The 22,502-nt window shown below is 45.8% G+C and overlaps 1 protein-coding gene across 4 annotated transcripts; it reads right to left on the minus strand.

Moving 5' to 3' along the window:
- Window positions 1-500: 500 nt before the first annotated feature.
- On the minus strand, window positions 501-17,978 carry STRADA (STE20 related adaptor alpha; the record flags this gene model as incomplete). 4 transcript variants are annotated; one of them, XM_084238898.1, is made up of 12 exons in its annotated part: window positions 501-776; window positions 1,046-1,088; window positions 1,354-1,595; window positions 3,428-3,532; window positions 4,022-4,193; window positions 6,007-6,130; window positions 6,247-6,355; window positions 7,782-7,903; window positions 8,285-8,387; window positions 14,054-14,082; window positions 16,023-16,080; window positions 17,943-17,978. In XM_084238898.1, the coding sequence occupies 12 exons, from the start codon at window positions 17,976-17,978 to the stop codon at window positions 624-626; spliced, it is 1,296 nt and encodes a 431-aa protein (XP_084095024.1). The 4 variants fall into 4 exon arrangements, with proteins under 4 accessions (XP_084095024.1, XP_084095023.1, XP_084095025.1 ...); XM_084238897.1 differs by having other exon boundaries at window positions 14,054-14,115; XM_084238899.1 differs by lacking the exons at window positions 14,054-14,082; window positions 16,023-16,080.
- Between the last annotated feature and the right edge of the window lie 4,524 nt (window positions 17,979-22,502).

Below are 22,502 nucleotides of genomic sequence, written 5' to 3' on the forward strand. Positions count from 1 at the left end.
GGAGACAGCACCAAAGGAAGTGGCAGGAGACGGGCTCTCGGTGGGGAAGGAACAAGCTGCACAGAACTGTGGGGTGGTTTTGGGTGTCAGGGTCCTCGTGGTAAAAGGGATGAGGACAGCCTTAGCCTGGAGCTTAAACAGGGAAAATACCCTCCTCTTCAGTTCTTAGGGCGCAGCAGCGTGTGTGGGGGGATAGGTTGCTTATTGCTTGCCCCTCTTGGACCTACAGGATCTGAGAAGACATGAATGGCGTCAGGCCGGCAGGACAGCAGGAGTGGGGCGAGGAGGGCGCACAGTTCCCTGGGTTGATAAGCCAAACCCTGGGCTTGGACTCGGGCTGCCGGGGCCGGAACAGCGTCTCTTCCTCCGGAGGGCTGGGAAGGCGGCAGGCCAGCCTCTCCTGGCCCCTGGTGGCGGGATCCCCGCGTGTCTCAGAAGGCTGGGAGCAAGAAAGAAGAGTCTCTCTCCGGGAATTTCGTTCCCAGTCAGTAAGCAGCAGACTCTCCTGGCGGAAATGTCCTTCCTACCCGACCCGCATCAGGAGGGCGGGACCGTGGCCGGCCCCCAGGAGAGCCCTGGAGGCTCACACGCCCTGGGCTGACAGGGTCAGGTTCTTCGGAGGCTCAGAACTCCCAGTCGTCCACCTCCAGCTCCTCCAGGTTTGTCACCAGGCCGAAGAGTCCACCGTGGTCCTGAGTCTGGCTGCCCTCGAAATTGGTGATGGGGGTGACAGGACGAAGCAACTCGGGCAAAGCCTCTGAGGCACGTCGCTTGATCTGGGGAAGAGAGTGAGCTTGGGCTCTGCCGTGCTGGTCCCGGGCCCTGCGGGCCAGGAGCCACGGCAGTGACAGACGGAATGCTGGGGCCGAGAGTCTCCACGAGAGACAGCAACGGCCTTTAAGGGCTTCAGAAACAAGGCCGTTCTTTAACTGAGAGGGAGGGCAGAGACCCCCGAAGCCCCGACACGACAGGGACGGAGGGTCGTCAGATCCAGACACAAAATCCCAGAACCCACCCAGGGAGCTGAAGGCAAGTGCGGTTGTACCTGCTTGAAGAAAGAATGGTTCAGGAGGGTGCTGGCACTTGGTCTGTAGAGAAAGGGGGAGAGAGACCCCGTGACCCCTGTACCCCAGATTATAGTTTATCTTCAAGTGCCCCCTCTTCCTTCCTGAAAGAAGAGCGAGGGCCACCCAGGCTGGCTTCCTAACAAACCCTGGGCTGCGTCCTCTTGCCACAGGGAGTCCAGACTTCTCTGAGAACCCCACCTTTCCTGAGAGGCACCCTCTCAAACCCTGCCCTGAACTGAGCCCCCTCTTCTCTCCCAGGAGCCCCCTCCCAGCCCAGCGGAAATACCTTATGTCGGGGTTGCGCTGAAGGCACTGCTCCACAAAGTGGTGGAAGTGGGGGGAAAAGGTGCGGTGATAGGGGTGGGAAGGTGAGTCGCCATTGGAGGTCCTGGGGGTGCTGGTGGCCAGGCTCTCCCCGAGGCCAGAGTTGGCTGCTGAGCGCGACGTGCTCATGGTCAGCTCCTCGGCAGGGATGGTGCTGGTGTCCAGCAGGCAGGGCACCGTGCCGTTCAGTTTCTCTAGCAGCATCTGGCAGGACAGAGCCAGGACCTGGGCTGGGGCCCCTGGAAGCCTCCAGTTTCTTTACAAATCCCCTTTCCCCAACACACAGATGTGATTTGGGGGGAGTAAAGACCGACGTGGGTTAAGAGTAACTTTCCCAAAGGGACGCCGGCCGCTGGCTCAGCAGTCACACCCTCACCAGGCCGAGCAGAGGCGGACTGACGAGGGACCCTTCTCTGTGGCTGCACGGTAGGGGCTCCGCTCCCTTGAACTGCGGAGCCTCACCCTAGGGCGAGGACAGCAGCTGGTCATTTTCCTCGCAGCCCAACCCCACTGCCACGCCCAGCCGGAACAGACGGGGTCCGTCAGGCCGCACCCTATCCTGGGTGCTGCAGCAGGCTGAAGGGAGCGGGGTCTCCTGGGGCAGGACAAGCTCAGTGGCTGTTCCTAAACCCTCAGACTCAGCACAGAGAGATCCAGCCTGCTCTGGAGATCGCTGTCCTCAAGAACGTCTTGAGCTGCCCACACCAGAACCCGAAAATCTTCCCAGAGCTGTGTAAAATGGAAACTGAGGGCCACATGCGGCTCGTTATGTTTAGACCAGTTTAGGTTGAAAATTCAGCCCTTCACTCTCACTGGCTGCATTTTAAGTGCTCAGCAGCCATAACGGCTAGTGGCTACCATATTGGATAGTTCAGAGACAGATTATTTCCATTATCTCAGAAAGTTCTAATGGACAGAGATGTTTCTAGACCAGAAATAGCCTTTGAACACCTTCCTATGCATCCTTCTATTACTGTTTCACTCAGGTTTTCTAGATTCTCGACCGAGATTTCCACATCCTCTTAACTGGCCTGCCAGACTTAATCCACCTGCTGGAGTAATCTTTCTAGAACACACACCTGAGGCTATTGCTCCTGTGCTTCCAAGTCTCCAGCATGCTCTGGGACGGGAACCAAAGGCCCCAACATGACACACAAAGCCTTCCTGACCTGCCTTTGCTTCCTTCTCCAGCCCCATCACCCAGCAGCCCCCCAAAAGTACCTATACTTTAGATACTTAAAATCACTTGCTGTTCCCAGATCCTGTCCTTTCTTGCTTTCTTTGCACGTTGTTCCCTCTGCCTAAGAATCTCCTTCTAGTTTCTGTTTTTCACACAATTCCTATTTGCTTTCAAGACTCAACTATCACCTCTTCCCAGAAGGCTCCCTGGGCCACCTGCTTTACAGGGCTCCGTCTGGCCATTCTCTAGCTGCCCCCGTGCCCACAGAGCAAACCGCCTGTGGGTTCAGGGAGAGACTCACTCAGAGCCTGCACCCCAGCCTCCCCTTCCTCCGGGGTTCTACATTGTGGTAATCTTTGTACAAACAACCCAAGTCTACATCCTGGGCCTGAAGAGGGCTTCTCCCCTGCCGTGCACATCTAGGAGTGGCGAAGAGGCAGTCGTGCGCAGGGGGCGTGAATAATGGTTGAGCTTGCAGAACGGATGTTCCCAAGGCACTGGCCGAAAGTGGTAGCACAGAACCTGAGAACTCTCAATTGGAACATGACCTTCCAGGTATACTACCAAGGTAGGAGAAAACATTTTAAAAATTTATACCAATTTGCTAGTGTGATTTAAACACTTTGAATGGAGACATGGTATATGGGCTTCCCTTGCACCCCGGCTCCAGGCCCTGTGTGTTGACAGTGGGCCTGCTCCTGAGCCACCGCAGCTGGGTTCTGCTGCCACAGCCCTTATCACAGAGAAGTAAAACGAGAGTTACACAATGACCCCCCCCCCCCCCAGTGTCCTCCACTGCCTGCTTCCCCAGTGTGGATGGAAGGCAGAAAGAGGACACCACAGGGCTGCAGCTCACCTGGGTGGCAGGCATATCCTTAAAGGGGACGTGTCCATTGGCCAGTTCACAGGCTGTGATTCCCACGCTGTAGATGTCAGACTTGGCATCATAACCCTGAAGATTCTAAGCCAGGAGAAAAAAGCCACAGATCACTCCATTTGTTGCCCTGATAGCTGTTCTTAGAAAAAGAAGGGTGGAGCAAAAACTGAGGCGAGGGAGCGAATGCCTGTCCCCAAATCAGGACCAGCTGCTGAAGACGCCCCCAGCCTGTCCTCCCGAAGTGCAGTGCGGCTCGAAAGAAACAGAGTTCGGCGCGCTGTGCAGCCGGCGGATCGCAAGTGCTCGCCCTCCCCAGAGGTGAAGCTCTCTGAAGGGAGCGAACTATGCCAGGTACAGCCTGGGGCCCCTCGGAGGGAAACGACATCACTGCAATGGCAGATAATGTCCACGCTGAGGAGCCGCCCAGGTCTGCTTGCCAGCAGGGAGCCCCCATCAGAAACCAGCCCTGCCCTCAGAAGCAGAGGGCACCCCCCATCCCAGGAAATTCCTGAAGGCTTCCTTGGAAAACCCTAAGCCGGTGGCAGGTGGGGCTCCCAGGACCAGGGCACGGACCTGCTGGAGGACCTCCGGGCTGAGCCAAGGTAGAACCTTGATGCTGTACTTCGGGAAGTCGTGGACCACACGCTGGCGCTGCCCGTGGCTGATCATGCTGAGGTTGCTGCGCAGCCCGGACAAGTAGACCTTCCCGTCGGCGGAGATGAGAATGTGGGAGGCTTTGACGCTCCTGCGGGTGCGGGCAGGAGGAGAGCGTCAGGAGGCAGCAGGAGCCCCTCACACACGGGTCTTTGGTCTCCACGCACTAGATGTAGCCAGCTTCTCCCCGCGCTGTGGCAGACACTTAGGCAGACACTGTGTGCAGACACACTTAAGAAAACTTTTAAACACGTTCAAAAACAGAGACCTCTTTTACATGGCCTCTTTTACAGATCACCCGATTTAAAAACACTCATATTCTGTTACATTCTCTCACGCGCACAGATCCCTCCTTCTCCTACCACCTGCTGCTCTCCATCTGCTCATGGGTGCCTCACGCTCACCCAGTGCACCTCTCTCGTCCATGCGCGTTTTCAGTTCGCCTAACAGTATTGTGTCGTGCGCCCCACTGTCCCCCTTCTACTCCGTGCCGTTCTCCAGGCCCAGCTGTGGGGCTCGCCGCATCTCTGCACTGGCTGCCGCCTGCTCTCGGGGGCAATCTAACACATTCATTTCCGTGTTCTCCAGGAAGGGAGACTTCCTTTGCGACTGATTGCCATGAATGTGAACCAGGACAGCACCACCATGTCCCCTGAGGGGTCCGTAAGGGTTTCTTTGGGGAGCACAGCTGGTCCTGGGTTGGGCCATCTCCCACTAAGCAGACAGGAAGCCTCACCTCCTCCCTGCCCTTGGCCTCATTCAACCTCTGAATCACTGACAGTCTCAGGTGTCTAAGGCGACATCCTGTTTTAATTTGCCTTTCTGATTGTTGGTCACTTTGACTGTTTGTTCGTATGTCTATGAGTCTTCGGGGTTTCCACCCTTATAAACTTTATATCCTTTGCTCACTTTCTTTCTTTTTTTTTATGATTTATTTCATTTATGCAGACAAGAGTCAGAGTGCAGGCCAGAGGTATGTCTGTATGCAGGTGAGAGGATTCACCAGAGACAGAGTGGGGAGCAGAACAGGCAGACTGACTGAAATACACTGCTGAGGGGAGCAGCGGGCGAGTCAGGAGAGGTCTGCTGCACCTTGTGGGTCAGCTCCCTGGCCGGGGATTGAACTTGTGCTACAGTGGCTGTCGATAGCTTCATAGTGCTGAGACTTAACCCCTTGCACCACCAGGGAGGTCCCTCCTTTGCTTATTTTCTATTGCTTTACTGTTCCTTTTCTTGTTGAGCCACAAGATTTCCTTGTTACTAATCTCCCATGTGTTTTAGACAAAGTTAATAACTTTTACATACTTGCCCATTACTTAACTCTGTTCATGCGGCCCTCTGCTGAAGAGAAATCTTTAATCTTGATATAATCAAATCCATCCACTTTTTTCTGCCTCATGTTTTGTGCTTGTAAAGCACTTGGGAGTTCTCCTAGAGCTCAGGTCACAAAAGTATTTCCTTCTGCTTAAGTTTGTAGCTTTTACATGCTATTTAGCCTTCAGTTCATCGGGAGTGCTCCTGTGTGTGGTGTTAGAGAGGGTCCCCATCGTGAGTCACCTTTTCTGACACGTGAACTAAGCAACCCTGCCTCTGCCTCTCGGCACAGGGCCAACTCTGGGGCACATTCACACCAGTCTGGGTGCCCCAAGGAAGTTGGGGCCGTGGGTAGAAAGGGCCCTGTCTGATGTTCCTCTCACACTATTCTCAGGACCAAGCTGCTGGGCAGAGAGACGCCACAGAGTCCGTACCAACGGGCTAACTGTTCAGTCCAACAAGTCTGGGGTAAGGGCAGGACCCGAGGCTAGATTTAAACTCTGGCTTCACAAACTTCAGTCCACCTTCCACTGAGAACGCACAGACACAGACACCTGCCCGAGGGAGGGGTGACCAGGGCGAGCACGCACCTGTGCACATAGCCCATGTGGTGGATGTAATCGAGGGCTTTGAGCACCCCCTGCAGGATGTAAGCGATCGCCAGCTCACTCATGCCATCCATGAAGTGGGTGCAGATGAGATCCTTTGCAGAACCTGAGGAAGGGAATTGTGGGGAGACAGGGAAGGATAACAGAGAAGGGAAACACCACGTAAGCAAGCTGACCAGAGTTCTCAGAACCCCTTTCTACCAGGACCCCTTTGCCACTCACCATATGCCACGAATGATGTGACAACCCACAGCTCATTGTCTGCAATAAAGGTGGCTCGATATGGCAGGATGTTGGGATGGCTGAAGAGTTTAGAGACATGAAGTTCCCCCTGAAAGCAAGTAGGCTGGTGTCAGATTCAAGGGGCACTGGAGAATAACACAAAGGTGGCGCAGGAGTATCTTCAGGGTGCTCTGCCAGAGTCCCCAGAGTCCTGGCAGCAACCCAAGCAGGCGCCCTCCGCTATGAGAGAAGCCCTGGCTGCTGACGCTACAGGGAAGCCAACACTGCTTTGCCAGCTTCTGCCTAAGTGGCCCCAATCCTGAACCTCAAGTCACAATTCCCCGACAACCAGGAGAGCTGCTGCCAACAAGCAGAGGGCCCCCGTTTTTCATGATGAAACATACTTGGCTGAACACGTACAAAGTTACTAGTTCAGCTCAACTTCAAGGGTCAATGCACAGAATTCCTCTTTTAAGATAAGCAAACAGAAAATGTTTTCCTGCGCCAGGGAGAGTGACAGTGACAACCGCTGAGCACGAGCCACTCCCTCTCCAGCAGCCTCAGACTAAGCCTGACCTCGACGGAGCCCACAGACCCATGGGATTTAAAAGTAAATTTGGGCAAAAGATGTGAAAAAATTGGACAACAGAATTACAGAAAGTCCAGGGCCCTCCGCAGAGGGGTTGAGTTGACGCCGTCTCACCTCCATCTGACTACAGCTTCTTCCCAGAGAAGGAAGCTGGGGCTTTCTGTTCTACCCTTGGACACACAGAACTGCTCTGAACACATGACCTGGTATGCAGTGAGCCATCGAGGAGCTTGAATTCAGAAAAACATCGTAAATGAAGAAGGGGGGGCCTCTCCTCGTGGCGCAGCAGTTTAGCGCTGGGTTGGGAGGCTGCCCGCAGCCTCTGCAGCGCCAATTTGATTACCAGCCACCGGCGAGGGTCCCACAAAAAAAAAAAAAAAAAAAGAAAGAAGAGGGAGGGCCTGCAGAGAACTCTACGGAACGCACCCTTCCTGCCCCAGGCCCTAGATTCAAGGAGGTGTCAGGGCAAGTCCTCATCAGCACAGGAGAATCAATTTCCAGTCGATGACCAGACCTGCGGCCTCGCTCAGTTTAACAAGAGGGAAGCTACTCACTTCTTCAACAGAAAGGGACCTCAGGCAAATAGGATGCCAACAGCCAGGAGATGGCCTGTGGCAGGGCAAGCTGCCTGCATCTGGAATGCTGGTTTTGAATCTTGCCTATAACCATGGGCAAATTATTCAGTCTCTCTAAGTAATAAACAAGTGAATAAATGAGCCATAGAGAACTCTCTGGAGAAGAAAGGGGGGAATATGCTTTGGTCTGAGCAGCTTTACAGAGGCCTTAGTGCCAAATGCCCAAGATATGCCCTGAAAGTTTCCGTAACTTCTTGGTTTGTCTACTTTCATTTCCTGCCAGCTACTTTCAGAAGACAGAAGTAAGCAGTGCCCTGTAAATCCTACTGGAGCTGCGAGCCACCTCCTGAGTGTCCCATTCCCGTCATTACCTGCAGGAATGTCACCATCTCATTGGAACAAGCTTCCAGGTTAATCCTTCGTACTGTCACATACTCTCCTGTTGGTTTGTACCTCGCTAGATTCACTGTCATTAGATCCTCAAATCCTTTTCCTAAAAGAAAAGAGGAATGCCATTAAAGAAGACAACAGTGACAAAAGTTTTCATCTTCTTAAAGGGATTTGATTTAAAAAGAAAATTCAAGTAGAAACTTTCACTATCGTTACTTTCATGGCTGATACTTCTTGATTTTTCTCCCATCAGTTCTTTCTCAGCCAAGCATCCTGACCATGGCCGGGGGCACCGGAAGTAAACAGTTAAAAAGAAAAACTTGCAGGAGAGCATCCCTCTTGGGGATAGGATCTCTTTTCCCATACTTGGCAGAAGGAAACCCAAGGAGACCCACAGGAGCCCACGTGTCCCCCTGCACCATGCTGCTGAAGAGGCTGTAGCCGTCCCCTGGAGTGTGACGGCACGACAGTCTCTGCACATTACCTATAATGGTGAGTAGCTCATAACACCCTCCCTCTGGCAGAAAGCTACTCATGATCTCCTGTTTAGAGAAGGATGCGATCGACTCTGAGCTTGCCTCATTGGTCTAAAGAAAAATAAAAAAAGGTTAGTAAGAGAAAAGTGGGGGTAGAATAGGAGTGGGGGTGGTAATTCAGACCCACAGGAGATGGGCATGTGGGCAAACCATGTTCTGACTCTGGGGCAAGGAGTCGTGCCAGAGTATTCAATGTGAAATGTAAAGGAAAAATTAGACGTAGTGATCGGGGCTAATCAGCATTAATATCAGAGCAAGTAAGTGCTAGAGCTACCTACACAAGTGCTAGAGCTACCTGGCAACAAGGGCTAGTTCCAGTCAACTGTCGATTTGCTTGTCCTTCCCAACAACTGGCTCCTTTGCTAAAAAGGATGCTATTCTTAGGGAAAGGATGTTTGAGAAAGGTACATTTAGGAAAGGGAAGTGGAGAGGAGCAGGTTCTCTTGAATTTCTGTTGCGTTAGGGTCTTATCTTTAAGGTCCTGACTACAAGATCCCAAAGGTCAAATGCTGACTCCTGCCATAGGGAAAATGTGACCCTAAGAAATCCCTCTATAGTAATTCATGAGTCAAGACCAGTGTTTCCCTAGTATTTCCAATGAATCAAGAAAACAATCAATACACTCGGCTGCCAGAGCTCAGCGCTCCCCAAGGCAGCAGGAGCCACCTGCTCTTTCGTTCCTCCCTACTCAAGCTGCAAGTGAGGCTGGATCCCAGGCATCTGGGGTACCAGTGCGACACCTGTGGCTTTTGAGGTCCTGAAGGAAAGTGCCTAGGAAACTTTCAGACCAATCACAGCGGACCAACAATTCTTCCTTCTACTTGCTAGGCTGTTTTCTTCTTCCAGACCTAAATTTATGTGTAGGATTTAGGGACTGAGTATTTTTCTTTCCTTTGGATCCTCTCCATATGTGTGTCTAACTGAAATGGAGAAACCTAAGGAGAGCTCATAGTTTACACGCTGTCTTCATAAATCTGCCCTCTAGTCAGGAAAAGGTCTTCATGAACTCACGCAAAGCTCTTGGCTCAGCACTAGCCAGAAGTGTGTGAACTGAGAAAGTTCTAATAAGTGTTATCACCTTGTTGGGGTTTGACATTTCCAAGTGCATCTGGTTTCAAGAGTTGATAATGGGGAAAGGGACCAAGTGGGGTTCTGCCTCACTCACCACTTATGCTGACAATAAGAACTGAATCAAGCAAAACAGCCCTGTCAGCAATCAAAACCCATGATAACTTAATCAATTTTTTTTTTCCATTTTCTTCTTTTTTTTTAAAAATACAAACCCTTGTGTCGAGGGCTGACTTTCAATAGATCGCAGCGAGGGAGCTGCTCTGCTACGTACGAAACCCTGACCCAGAAGCAGGTCGTCTACGAATGGTTTAGCGCCAGACGCCCCACGAACATGTAACTCAATCAATTTTTTATATGGCCGGATTCAGCCATATTGTATTTAGCTATAGTTCACCATGTTGTAGAAGATTCATCTTGTCATTATAACTCAACTTATCCATTCCAACACTGATGGGCGTTGGGTTGTTTTCCAGCTACTATGAACTCTGCAACTGGAAGCTCATCTGAATGTCTCTTGATATATATGTAAGAGTTACTCTAAAGCTCATACTTAGGAGTGGACTTGCTAGGTCAGAAGGTATATGAAAAATTAACTTTATGAGATAATGCCAGATTATTTTCCAAAATGGTTATACCAACTTGCACTCCTGCCAACAATATGTTTTCATTAATCCATTTTTTTCCCCAATTCTTGGTATATTCAGACTTAATTTTTGCCAATCTCATCATGGGCATGATTTACATTTCTCTGATAACTAATAAGTTGAGCATCTTTTCATGTATTTACTGGCCATGTTGGTTTTCTTCAAGGTGAACATGCCTTTTTTCTGTCTCTTGTCCATTTTTCTACTAAGGATTTCCCCAAAGTAAGCGCCACAGAACATTGATCTTGGCAGCTGATATGTGAAAAACATTTACATGTCCAATTAATTAGCTAGAAAATACAGCTCACGCTCTCATGGAGAACCACAAGGCATACTTGTACATTAAGGCTTTGAGAAATTCATAGTAAGGAAACTTGTCTAACCTAGCACTTCCCAAAGTTACTTGTTCAGGAAAACTTTTTGTGTCCAACATCTATTAAATGTTGGAAAGATAATTTGGGACAGCTATTTTATTTTATTTTATTTTAATTTTCTAGAGGCATGTCTTTATTTATTTATTTATTGTTTGTTTGTTTTTTTGGTTTATACATGCACTGGGTACAGTCAGAAGCGCGGGAGGGTGAGAGAATTCACCAGAGCCAGAGCGGGGAGCAGAGCAGGCAGAAGGACCGAAGTACACTGCTGAGGGGAGCAGCGGGTGGCAGGAGAGGTCTGCGCGCCATGTGGGACCCTCCTCTGGTGGCCGGGGAGCAGCCGGTGATCAAACCGGCACCGCAGAGGCTGCGGGCAGCTTCGCAACCCAGCGCTCAACCGCTGCGCCACCGGGGAGGCCCGGGACAGCTATTTTAATCAAAACATATGGTATAACACAGACCATAGGCTCAGGGGCCAGACAGAAGCAGAACTTGAACTCAGATCTATCACTTACTCTGTGACCCAGAGGAAGTCACTCTAACCTCCAAAGAGGGGAATAATTCCCACTCCATAGGATCACTGTGACTATTAAGTGACATAAAATATGCAAAGAACTTAGTGCTGCCTAGTGTATAGCACTTTTTCAGCAAATGTTAATGCTATTCTTTTCCTCCCTTTTTGCCACCTACTAGGTGGTTGCTCTCCTGTTCAACAAATGGAAAAGAGAAAATGGAAGAAACAGAATCCCAAGGAAAGCTTGATCAAAAGTTAAAGTTAGACTAATTTTGGTTTTTAGCCTTATTGGTGTTTTCAAAGGCTCTGAAAACATATTCCAGGATCATTTAATGGCCATGAGATACATAATCAAGCATTCTGGAACAGCGACTCCTCATTTAGAATTTATAAGCTACAAACTAAGTTTGCTTTGAGGAGTCCCATTTCTTAGCCCTATTATCTCAAAGCCCATACATATATTCTTGTTCTGCAAATCCTGTTTTCTCAAATATTAATCTACTCTTCAATAAAATCAATGTCACTAGTTAAATCAAATCCCAGGTGACTGTTTTCAGACCCAAACTCCCTAGTCTGGCTTATGACTCAGCTCCTGCTAATTCTGATTCCGTCCTATACCACACTCCCCTTGACCCACACAAGCAAGCACTTTGCAGTCTTAGGAAATCTGCACTAGGACTAGAAATCATTACTTAAATAGTGATTAAGTAAAGGAATCAGGAAATTCCTCTGAAACATACCTGCCCTATTCCTTCCCCTGCCACCCTACCCCCCATTTTCTCATTGCTGCCCCGTTATTGAAATCCCAACTTAAATGTCATCTTTGGACTCTGTCCAGAAAGTAAAGTAGGCCCCTCATCACTATTAGTCCACCTTGCTTCACTTTCTTGACAGCAGCTATTTATCTCTTGCCTGTCTCCTCCATTAGAATGCAAGCTCCAGGAGGGCAGGGACCTTGTCTGTCTTGTTCACTGGCGTGTATGCCGACACCTACAGCTATGCAGACAATATACTCAAAAAAAAAAAATCATTTAAGTAAATTTTGAACTGAGGTTTTTTGCCCAGGATCTTGTCATTTCCGAGAGGTAAAGATGAGAGTAACCTTAACCGGTTAGTTCCCCTGGAGACAGGCGCAACATGATGACGTTTACCGAAAACACAGGTCTAGATCCCACCACCAGGCACTTTTCAGACCAGAACTTGATACTGCATATAAGAAAGCGCTGCATTATCTAGCAGGTAACAGTGTGACCCCAATGAGAAGCAAATGGAGAACTCTTTCATTTTTGAAGGGCTTCTCTCCTCTGATCTCTAAGAAAACTACCATTTCTCATTTTGAAAAGGCAACTATGATGGTCAACTGCATTTTAAGATGCAGTTATTAGTGAACTTTAAATACTACAGATAAATACTTTCTGAAATTACCCCTCTTCCTTGCCCTGAGTACATAGGAGCACAACGTCTACCAGGCTGCATACGATAGATACATTCTTATTGAGCCCAGGCAGGGAATAATTCATTAATTACTGATAGTAACTTGACAAGTGTTTCCACTCTCTCTTGACTACAGAAAACCATTCACAGGAGCTAGTACTAGAAAATTAAATTCTTTAAGTGACTGGGAATTCGAGATCATGGGCAACCTGGAACTGCACACTGCAAGCTGAAGTAGTTCATGGTTGCTGTCCCCACCCCCAACCAGAAACAATCCTAAAGTAGAAGTTTCTGCTTGTGGATGTTTTCTAGGTCTGAACGCGAAGAGAAACCAAGTTTATTTGGGAAAACCAACCAACCAACCAGGAAACAAAGGCAATATTTTAAAAAGAAAATGTCTGATCTGATATTGCCACAAGAAAAGCAGGTTAGCTTATACTGCTTTTGAGCTAGAAAGGTCAAAATCAGATAAAAAAAGATAAAACAGCCCATTCTCTTTAAACACAGCATGGCATGGTTTTATTGGCATAATATATAATCTCAAATAACCTAAAGAAATTAATTCCATTGAAAGCTTTTCTTAGTTTTCCCCACTATAAAAAGCATTTTATTCATTTTGAAGCATTTGAAAAATATATAAGGTACTATTATCCAGAAATGACCATCAAATGATAACTTTGTTTAAAGAGTTTAAAAGAAAATATAAAAGCATATGAAGACAATAGCTATGAAATGCTAACAGATAAACACATTCAACTTTCCACAGGTTTCACACAGGATAACTTTTACTATAATAAGATCAACAGCTGAGAAAACACAAAAATTATATATAATTTGCATTGTATTCTGGAATATATCTAACTGATCCCTACATGGAATGTTTTGATCTCCGGATTGGAAAATATTTGTATCTGACAGAGAGGTGCTCCTGACAAGCAGTATATAAGTAAAGCCAAAGTGTTACTCAAAGAGAAATCCCACTAAACATCATCATCCTTCAATCAATCTTGGGGTTGCCTGCAAAAGCTGCAAATATTTGTCAAATGAAAAGAGTAAGAAGTCTGCTCAGAAAGGTTCTCATTCTTGTTATAAAATGCTGATTTACATAAAAAATAGCTTGGCTCACTGTATACCTCTGGCGTGTACTTAAGTAAAATGAACTAGCAGAATAGGAAGCAGGGCAAGAAGATTGCAACTTTTGCCAATAAAAAATGTATTTTCTGTTTTGTACCTTTAAATTTTGGATTTGATTTTTAAATAGGAGGTCGGAAGTCCTACTTTATACTCTAGATAGAAATCTATATTATCTCTGTGAACTGAAATCTATTATTAATAGACTAAGGATTGAAAATTTAGTTCTACTAATTACTAACTATTTTAGACTATCAAAACTTTTCTTTCTTTTTTTTTGGAGAGGGTGGGGGTAACTGAAGGACTAGGAAGAGAAGGAGACCTTCATCCTCAAGAGGAAAACGAAAAGTGCCTGACACTTTTCAAATGGCACATCAGAATCTTTCCAGGGTGAAACCTCAATCTCCACAAGTAAAAAAATTATACTACAGATAAAGCTCAATGACGATAAGCAGAAACAAAATGATAAGCCAACAAAACACACAAACTTCCACGAGAAGTCACCTCCATGCAACAGTCATAGTGCTGAGAGCCTAAAAGGTCACTTACTTTTCTCCGAGTGTCACCCGGAGGCTGCTCTGGAGTAAAGAAATTGATTGTTGGCGGTTGGTTTTTGAGCAGAAGACACACCCACATTCAGAACAGCAATTACTGCACTTAGGACTACATATATTAGTAGAAATCACTTAAGAGTCATTACAGTAAAAAGTGGTTGCAGTGCTACATATAAACACACACAGAGACAGATCACAGTAAGAAATGCTGCCAATAAATGGGGTTTTAAACATGAATCTACAGCTTTGCAAGGATACTAATCTATGGGTATTCTTTACTGAATATAACTCAACTATTATAATTCCGCTTACACATTTACTTTTCAGGTGTACGCAATGTTCCTTTTAATAGGTTGGTCTCAGAATCTTACACTGTGCATAAAAATTTCATTACAAAGTTATAGAGATGGTTGGCTATTCCTTAGAGAGTGGAGGGATTAGAAAGCAGGGTCTTTTCTTAAAGGCAAAAAACATTTGATACAGCAACATGTATATGTGGGACCACTACCAGTTTCCCAGTCAGAATCATTCTACTCTGACAGCCAATAAGGCAAAGATTTTCTGGCCCTCTACTGCTCTTGGTGACAATAAATAAAAGGAAAGGACAACTGAAATAACCTTTTGTTCTTAAACCAGACAAATCCTGTATCTGTGCTTTTGATTTCCTCCATTCTGTAAAGGTAATAAAAGTCATCAATGTAAAACTGTAAAAATGTAAAGTACTGGAATCATTACACAGCTCCCAATGTCTTAATAATACACTTCATTACGCTACAAACAATAAACAAAACAACCTCTTCACCCTCCTCAGATTGGTGACTAAGGAACTGTCACACGACAGTCAGAAAGCCTACACTCAACACTAAATCCAAAATCGCTCATTCATGTATTCTAGAATATTTGTAACTAATTAATTGTAAACTAAACTCCCAACTGAACTTCCATTAATGCCAGTACTTATTTTTAAACCAATGTCCATTGTATTCCCATCAGTGATGGGAAGAAAATGAAACGAGGACCAGTATTTTTGTTCCACTAACCTTTCCTTAGTGTGTAACTAATTTTTATTCTTTCTAACTAAAACAAAAACAACTCGTTTCTCTCAACTCTCATTTGTCTAAAACACAGCAAATGAGAAGCATGAAGGAAAATAAATAGGTACCATCTAAGGAACTAACAAATTTGAGTTTTCAATTACGGAAGCTTATCTGGGGATATTCTGTCAAGCAGCACGCTCACCTGACAATCTGTTTCTTTAACTACTGGACCTGAAGAGAGCATCTTGGAGTTCAGTCACAAAGAAGGGGCCTCCACTCCTACTGCTGTTTCCTACTACTATTATTTTTACAGAAGGGAATTTTCTTTGGCTAAAGATCACAAAAATAACCAAAGGGGAATGACTGGGCCTGTGAAATCTTGAAGTTGCAAACCTACTTTAATTCTGAAATCAACATCTAGATTTCTAATCATCATCATCATCATCATCTAATACTTTGTCCCGGCAGACTTTTTCCTTAGTTCTTGTAAATCACTTCATTGCTACCATGAAAAGATGAGTCAACTATTTTCATCAGAAAACCGGACTTTTATATTATTGATACTTTTGTCCTGACTATAATTTTATTTTAAAAATCTTCAAGACTAGAGCCGTCTAAAGTTTTGTTTTTTTTCCCCTTTAAGAACATGCATTTCAACTAGACAACTATTTAGAAGAAACACATGTGCCTTTAAGTAAATACTGGTTTTCTGTCCAGTGTACCTGGCAACTGCCAGATACTCCTCAAATCTTGGGGAAACCATGATTTGGGGGAAATCAAAAAGAAGCCAAATAAAGTTTACACTAAAAAAGCCAAATAAAGTTTACACTTGCCCTCAGAATCACTAATTTCTATAAACTGATTTTGTCAACAAAACAGTAACAATATTTACCCTGAAGTGATGGCTAAATGCCGCACTATACTTACCTCCGAATAGTTCCAAATCTCTTAAGCCCTCAACAATGAACTTTTCCGAGACCCACCGCTAAAGAAGAAAAGCCCAGAGAGAATTAGTATTTTTTCGAAGACACAACAAATTAGCTATTAGCCACTAGAGAGACAGACAAAAACATAAAACCACAGAAACAGAATCATGCAGTACAATTAAGATGCATTTCTACAGAAAAGTTTTGAAAAGAATCTTGGGTTTAAATCAACTATTCCTCATTGCCTAATTTGATGAGTAATTCTTAATCTGGACAAGATGAAAAATACACAGTACTGGTCCTAAAAATGGAGAAAACCCCATGTCTTTCTTTTTACATAACCTTTGCAACCTTCAGGTTCCATCTTATCATTCAATGGTTGTCAATTACAGATGCTTTGGATCACTCATGCCAATTTGGAATTCGCAACAGAAAATAGAAGAAACTAGTTTTGCACAAATCTCTATCAGTTTGTAGAAGGAAGAAGCAAACCGCAGTCTTCCATCCACTAGGGCTTCTAGTCATCACCACTTACATTTTCTATCAGGTGTACAGCGACCAAACTAGCATGACCAATCTACAGTTCACTTTACTGGCCTATTTCAAATGACTATTGGATTTCCATCATACTGATCATTGATCTGGTTTCACCTGAATCAGGCTAGGTTGAAGTAGAAAAGCAGCTCATATTAAAAAGCAACGGAATCAAGATTGATTGTATTTCACTTAAGGGCTGGTGTTAAAGACTGGCTTAGGGACATTCTTTCCACTGAAAAAATAAAGTTCAAGCTAAGGAGAGATTCCATTTTTTAACTCTTAATTAACAGTAAAGCTTACTCTTGCCAATAGAAATTACTCTTATATACATAAGCATACAAAAAAATTAAGTAATATTCAGAAATAAATTGCTTATTGTAAGGTAATATCTAAATTAAGAATAAAGCACTTACATTTAAAAAAGAAACTGCACTATGGATTATGGATTGGAACTAAAATAACATTCTTTACCTTCTATATCAACCTTTTTTCCAAGTTAAAAAAAATGGCATCTAAATAAAAAATTTGAAATAAAAAATTCCTACGCGTTGTGCCACAAAATGTAATTTATAATTAGAAAGTGGTATATTTATAATGTCTCATAGTACTTACATATTGTTAATAATTACTACTGCATTTAGAAATTAAGTAAATAAGTAATAAAATAAATTAAATAGTAAATAATAAATTAAAATAAGATACTCTTACGAAATCATAAAGACTAAAGAAGCTAAATCCATTAATGTTCCTGAGATCATATTAGCAGGTGACATTTTCAGGTGTAATAAAATTTTTCATGTTCAAAAAGTCTTTAATTGAAAACCTGACTATTCACATGAAATAATTGAACACTTGAGTATTTTCTGTATTATCAAATTAATAACAAAAAGGAAGAAATTGCTCACAGATTGTTTCTAGACAACAATAAATGGCATTTTTGTATAATTGGCTAAACATTAAAAAAAAAAAAAAAAAAACCCTGACTACTCTCGGAAAAAGAGAGTTCCAAATATTCTCATTTGACACTAGCTTTTAAAACACAAACTGACTGAAAACAAACAGGAAGGGGACAGATCATTAAAGGCTACATCTCTAAGTGAGCCATCAACTCATTTGATGTGGTATGACTGGCACACAGAAACAAGTCACCTAGTTCCTTCTCCAATAGATGAACGGGAGGGAGCGCAGCCTGTGTCCCTAGTCACCGCCTCTGCCTGCAAGCTCTTTTCTCAGGAGTGGAGGCTACAACCCCTTCTTTGCTTTTTACATTCCTTGCTTCTTTATGATTCTGAGCATCACATAAAAAACCACCTACAATATCTGCCCAAACATATTGCTTTTCAGAAAATAAAAATAGTAAAGCCAGAAGAATAGAAACACTCACCCTAATTCGCTCTGGTTTACTTACAAGAAAAGACATGAGTTCCTAATGTGTTGACCTACTTCAATCTCAAAAATTTAAACCTAAAAGAAAAATAGAAACAGGTTGAGTTAGTCAAATCTCCTTTTCTAGAAATACTTTTTGAGTAACAAAAATTTATTATGAGTCTACCATTCAAAGTACTAGACCTATAAATTGCTAGATTCTAAAGATTTGTTTAGAGAAACTTTTGGTGACAATAAACTTGGATATACTTTGACCAAGTACAATATGAAATATTTCTATCTCTATAGGAAAAAAAAGTGTTACATGGTTTTCTTTTTTAACTGACCTCTACCCAAAGCAATTACCTTCAATTCTTTTGACTGCTCTTAAATCCTTTTCATCATTCTTAAATAATGTTTATATAGCTCTGACATCAATTTTAGTCATCTACCTATTAACTTCCGATCACGGCTCTCTACATCCCTTTCCTGCACCTTATTTTCCTACCTTCATTCTCCAACACAGGTCTGGCATAATTTTTGGCTAAATCAATGGTGTACGTTTATATTACTATGACTATGCAAACATGGTTCACAGTTGAGGCGAACAGGGACGACTGTATCTCCTTCCCTGTGTGTCATCCTCCCCCTCGCCCATAGCTGTAATTGCCTCATCTTTTCACTTGGTTTACCACGCAGCTATTATTAACATTTTAAAAATATTTCAACATCTCTGCTACTTAATATATTTTTCCATACATTCAAACTCATCCATTCCAATTCTCCCCTCAAGACTGCCTTCCCAAGGCCCTCCATCCTCTTGCTGCCATCAAGACTAGCTGCTTTCTAGGCCAAGTGCATATAGTCAGCCTTTTTAGCATGGAGATTTGGATCTTCCAATTCTGGGAAATAGTCTTGTTATTATTTGACATTTCTGTCTCCTCTGTTTTCTGTTCTCATGTTACAGAATTCCTAATGGTTAAAGGTATACTTGTAAATTTACCCCTTAGGGCCTCCCTGGTGGTGCAAGGGGGTAAGATGCAGCACTGTGAAGCTATCTGCAGCCACTGCAGCACAAGTTCGATCCCTGGCCAGGGAGGTGACCCACATGGCGCAGCAAAATCCTAGAAGACTTTTTAAGGTTATCTTGTCTCTACTTGAAAACTTTCCATGCCAGGGACTCGCTACCTCATCCAGGGGCTATTTCAACCTGTGGACAACTCTGATGGATCTGATCTTTTGTGCCTGAGTAACTTGGAAGAGCAGTGTATCTGGGATAGAAATGAGCAAGCTCAGAGGTGGAAGTGGCTTTAGTGGAAAGATGGGTTCAAGTTTTTAAATTACAGTGAGCTTGAGAAAACAGCTCTAGGGCCTCCCCTGGTGGCGCAGTGGTTGCGCGCTGGGCTGCGAAGCTGCCCACAGCCTCTGCAGCGCTGGTTCAACTCCCGGCTGCCAGTGAGGGTCCCACATGGTGCGCAGACCTCTCCTGCCATGCCCACTGCTCCCCCTCAGCAGTGTATTTTGTCAGTCTGCCTGTTCTGTTTCCTGCTTTGGCTCTGGTGAATTCTCTCACACTCCCGCGCTTCCTACTGTACCCAGTGCTTGTATAAATAAATTAATTAATTAAAAAAAAAAAAGAAAACAGCTCTATATCCAAGTGGAAACATACAGCATTCAGTCAGAAAAGTAAAACTGATGCTAAAGAATGAGGTTAGAAACGGCTATGAGGGCTTGGGAATTAGCAGCTAAAGAAAGCTATTGAGTGACTGAAAGGAGAAAGTGGTGAGAGAAAAACAGAAGGCTGGGAAGCAAGACTTGGGATAGGTCCTTATTTAGGCTTGGTACTTGAAAGGCACATAGGAAGTGGAGCCCAAAGGGGTGGGAGGAAGATCCTATTTCCCCTGCTGGCTTTCCTTCTCTTCCCCAACCTGGTTGAATCAGACCTGTCACTCACTATTCACCTCAGGTGCTACAGGAAGCCCCATCTGACCTTCACCTCCCCCAACCTATGTTGCCCATTAGGCGTTAGTATTCAACTCTAACACCTACCACATTCTTATGTGCATATTTATCAGTCTCCTCCACTAGAATAAGAGATTCCAGGAGAGCAGGAAATGCAAGTTGTTTACTGTTGCATTCCCAGGGGCTACTGTGCCCAAGACTAAAAGGTGGTGCAGTACCTGTTAAGTAATAAAAGCACTGAGTATTTATGGTGAACTTACTATATGCCAGGATCTGTGCTAAATGCTTCAGAGATTGTCACCATACGGCAGTCTCCCTTATCCGAGGGGGATCGGATCGTTCCAAGACCCCTGGTGGATGCCTGAAAAGGAGGATAGTACATATACATATATATGTGTATGTATACACACACACACTCACACACACACACACAGTGTTTTTTCCTATACATACATTCCTATGATAAAGTTTAATTTATAAATTAGGCACAGCAAGAGATTATAACAATAAAACAGAACAATTTAAATATGCTGTAATAAAAGTTATGAGAATGTGGTCTCTCAAAATATCTTATTGTAGGTACTATTTCTGGACAGAAGTTGACCACAGGTAACTGAAACTACTGAATCAAAACTGAGGATGAGGGGTAAGTATTATCAACCCCATTTTACAAGGAAATTAAGGCTCAGGGAGGGTAAAAGCACAGTTACTCTGGTGAGTGGTAGAGGACAGTAGATTTGCCTCATTGCCTGTGTTCTAGAAACCACAGTGGTAACAGAGAAACCTAGAGAGACACTGCAAGACTGTGTGCCACTGTTATGGAGCAGCCCCGATACAAAACGGGGTGCCTGACTGTGGGTCCTCACCCGCGCGCCTAAAAGGACTTATCAATGCTCTACTGCAGGCACACGCGAAAGGTTAATAAAAGGTTTATTTACAAGGGAAGGGCAAATGAGGAAATGTACAGCTCAGGGAGAAAAGTGGGAGACAAAGTTTTAAATGAGTCCTACCCAATCCGCCGATCTGGAATCCCAAATGGCGCTCTGAGAGCTGGCCGCCAGCCAGGAGCGGTGAAGCCAGGAGGCCAGCGACAGCGAGCCACCCCAAAGCCCACGTGTTTGGTTTTTATACCCAACCTGGCTGCTTAACTCCACCCTCAGGTCCCAGCCACCTTCCCTTTGGTGGTGACGGGATTTGTCCTTCCCAATGTCTTGATGGCTTTAGTCTGGAGTGGGAGTGGAGTCCACAAAGCTTGTATGGGACTAGCTCAGGACATCATTTCCCCCTAACACCAAGAAAGAACAACGTCAGAGAGGGCCTTGATTTGACAATGCTGTGGTCAGTGCCAAATGCTATAGACAGGAGAAATCATCCACCTTCATTCATTTTTCCTTTTCTGCTATTTTTTTTTCTTTTGTGGCTGGTGTTCTAAACTTCCTCCATGTCTAGGATAACAACTATAGAGACTGCATTTAAGCCACATTACCTATAAGAATCTTGGTTAAAAGGGAATAGATTCATCAGTTCAGCTTAACCAGCTCCTGGACTGAGGTAGGTAACCAGACGAGTTTTCCTCAGCTCTCAGAGGCAAGAAACAATTTGGGGTGCCTCCAGAAAGTATGTGTGAGTCAACGAAGATTTGTGTTAATGCCACAGGTACAAAACGCAGTATGATTCTACTTCAATAGATATTAAATTCGAATGGCTCTTCCTCTTGGGGGAGGTCGAGTTAGAATGTCAGGACAGTCTAGTAAAAGGCTGGGCAGAGAAGTTAGTTCCCCTTTTCCTGAAAACTTGAACAATTTTATTTAACCACTCCTCTTCCTTCGCGCTCACTTCCTTACCCCCAGCGCCCTTCTCTGACCCAAATCTACAGCAGACACTTCAGCATTCTTGGAAACCCATGAGACAATGAGAAGCGTTTGTTCTTTGTCCTTCTGGGGACGAGACCTGCAACCCGTCCGGCGGGATGAAAGGAGGGGGGCGAGGGGGGTCAGCACTGGGTCCTGCCACCTCTTCGCTTGACCCCAACGACAAGACACCTGGGCCCCAGGGTCCCCGCCGCGGGGGGGCGAGGCGGGGCGGGAAGGCCGGCGCTCGCCTCTCCCGGGCCCGCGCCCCTCCGCCCGGGCTGCGGCCCCTCACGCGGGCTCCAGAGCCGCAGTGAACGCGGCCTGGGAGGGCAGGTGGGCCCGGGACGGCCGATCGAGCGAAGCCCCGCCCCTGGGGAGATGGAAGCGTCGTCAGGGCGAAGAGGGACGATGCCTGCAGCGCGCCAGGCGCCCCGCCAGCCGGTACCTGATCCGGAGTTAGAGAGCAGCACCGGCCCGGCTCAGCTCCGCCTCCTCAGTTTACGGCCGCGCCGCCGCCTGCCCGGTTGCTGGGGGGAAGCACGCAACGTGCCATGCGCAGTAGAGGGGCGGCGGCGGGCGGCTGGGAGAGCCCCGCCCCGCCCACCCCGCCTCGCGCCGGGGAAGCTCCGCCCCTGTGCCCCGCCCGCCCCGCCTCGCGCCGACGGGAAGCCCCGCCTCATCGCCCCGCCCACCCTGCCTCCCGCCGAGGGGAAGCTCCGCCCAATCGCCCCGCCCACCCCACATCCCGCCGATGGGGAAGCTCC

The sequence above is a fragment of the Talpa europaea genome, assembly GCF_964194135.1.
Source record: "Talpa europaea genome assembly, chromosome: 7".
Classification (NCBI taxonomy): Eukaryota; Metazoa; Chordata; class Mammalia; order Eulipotyphla; family Talpidae; genus Talpa; species Talpa europaea.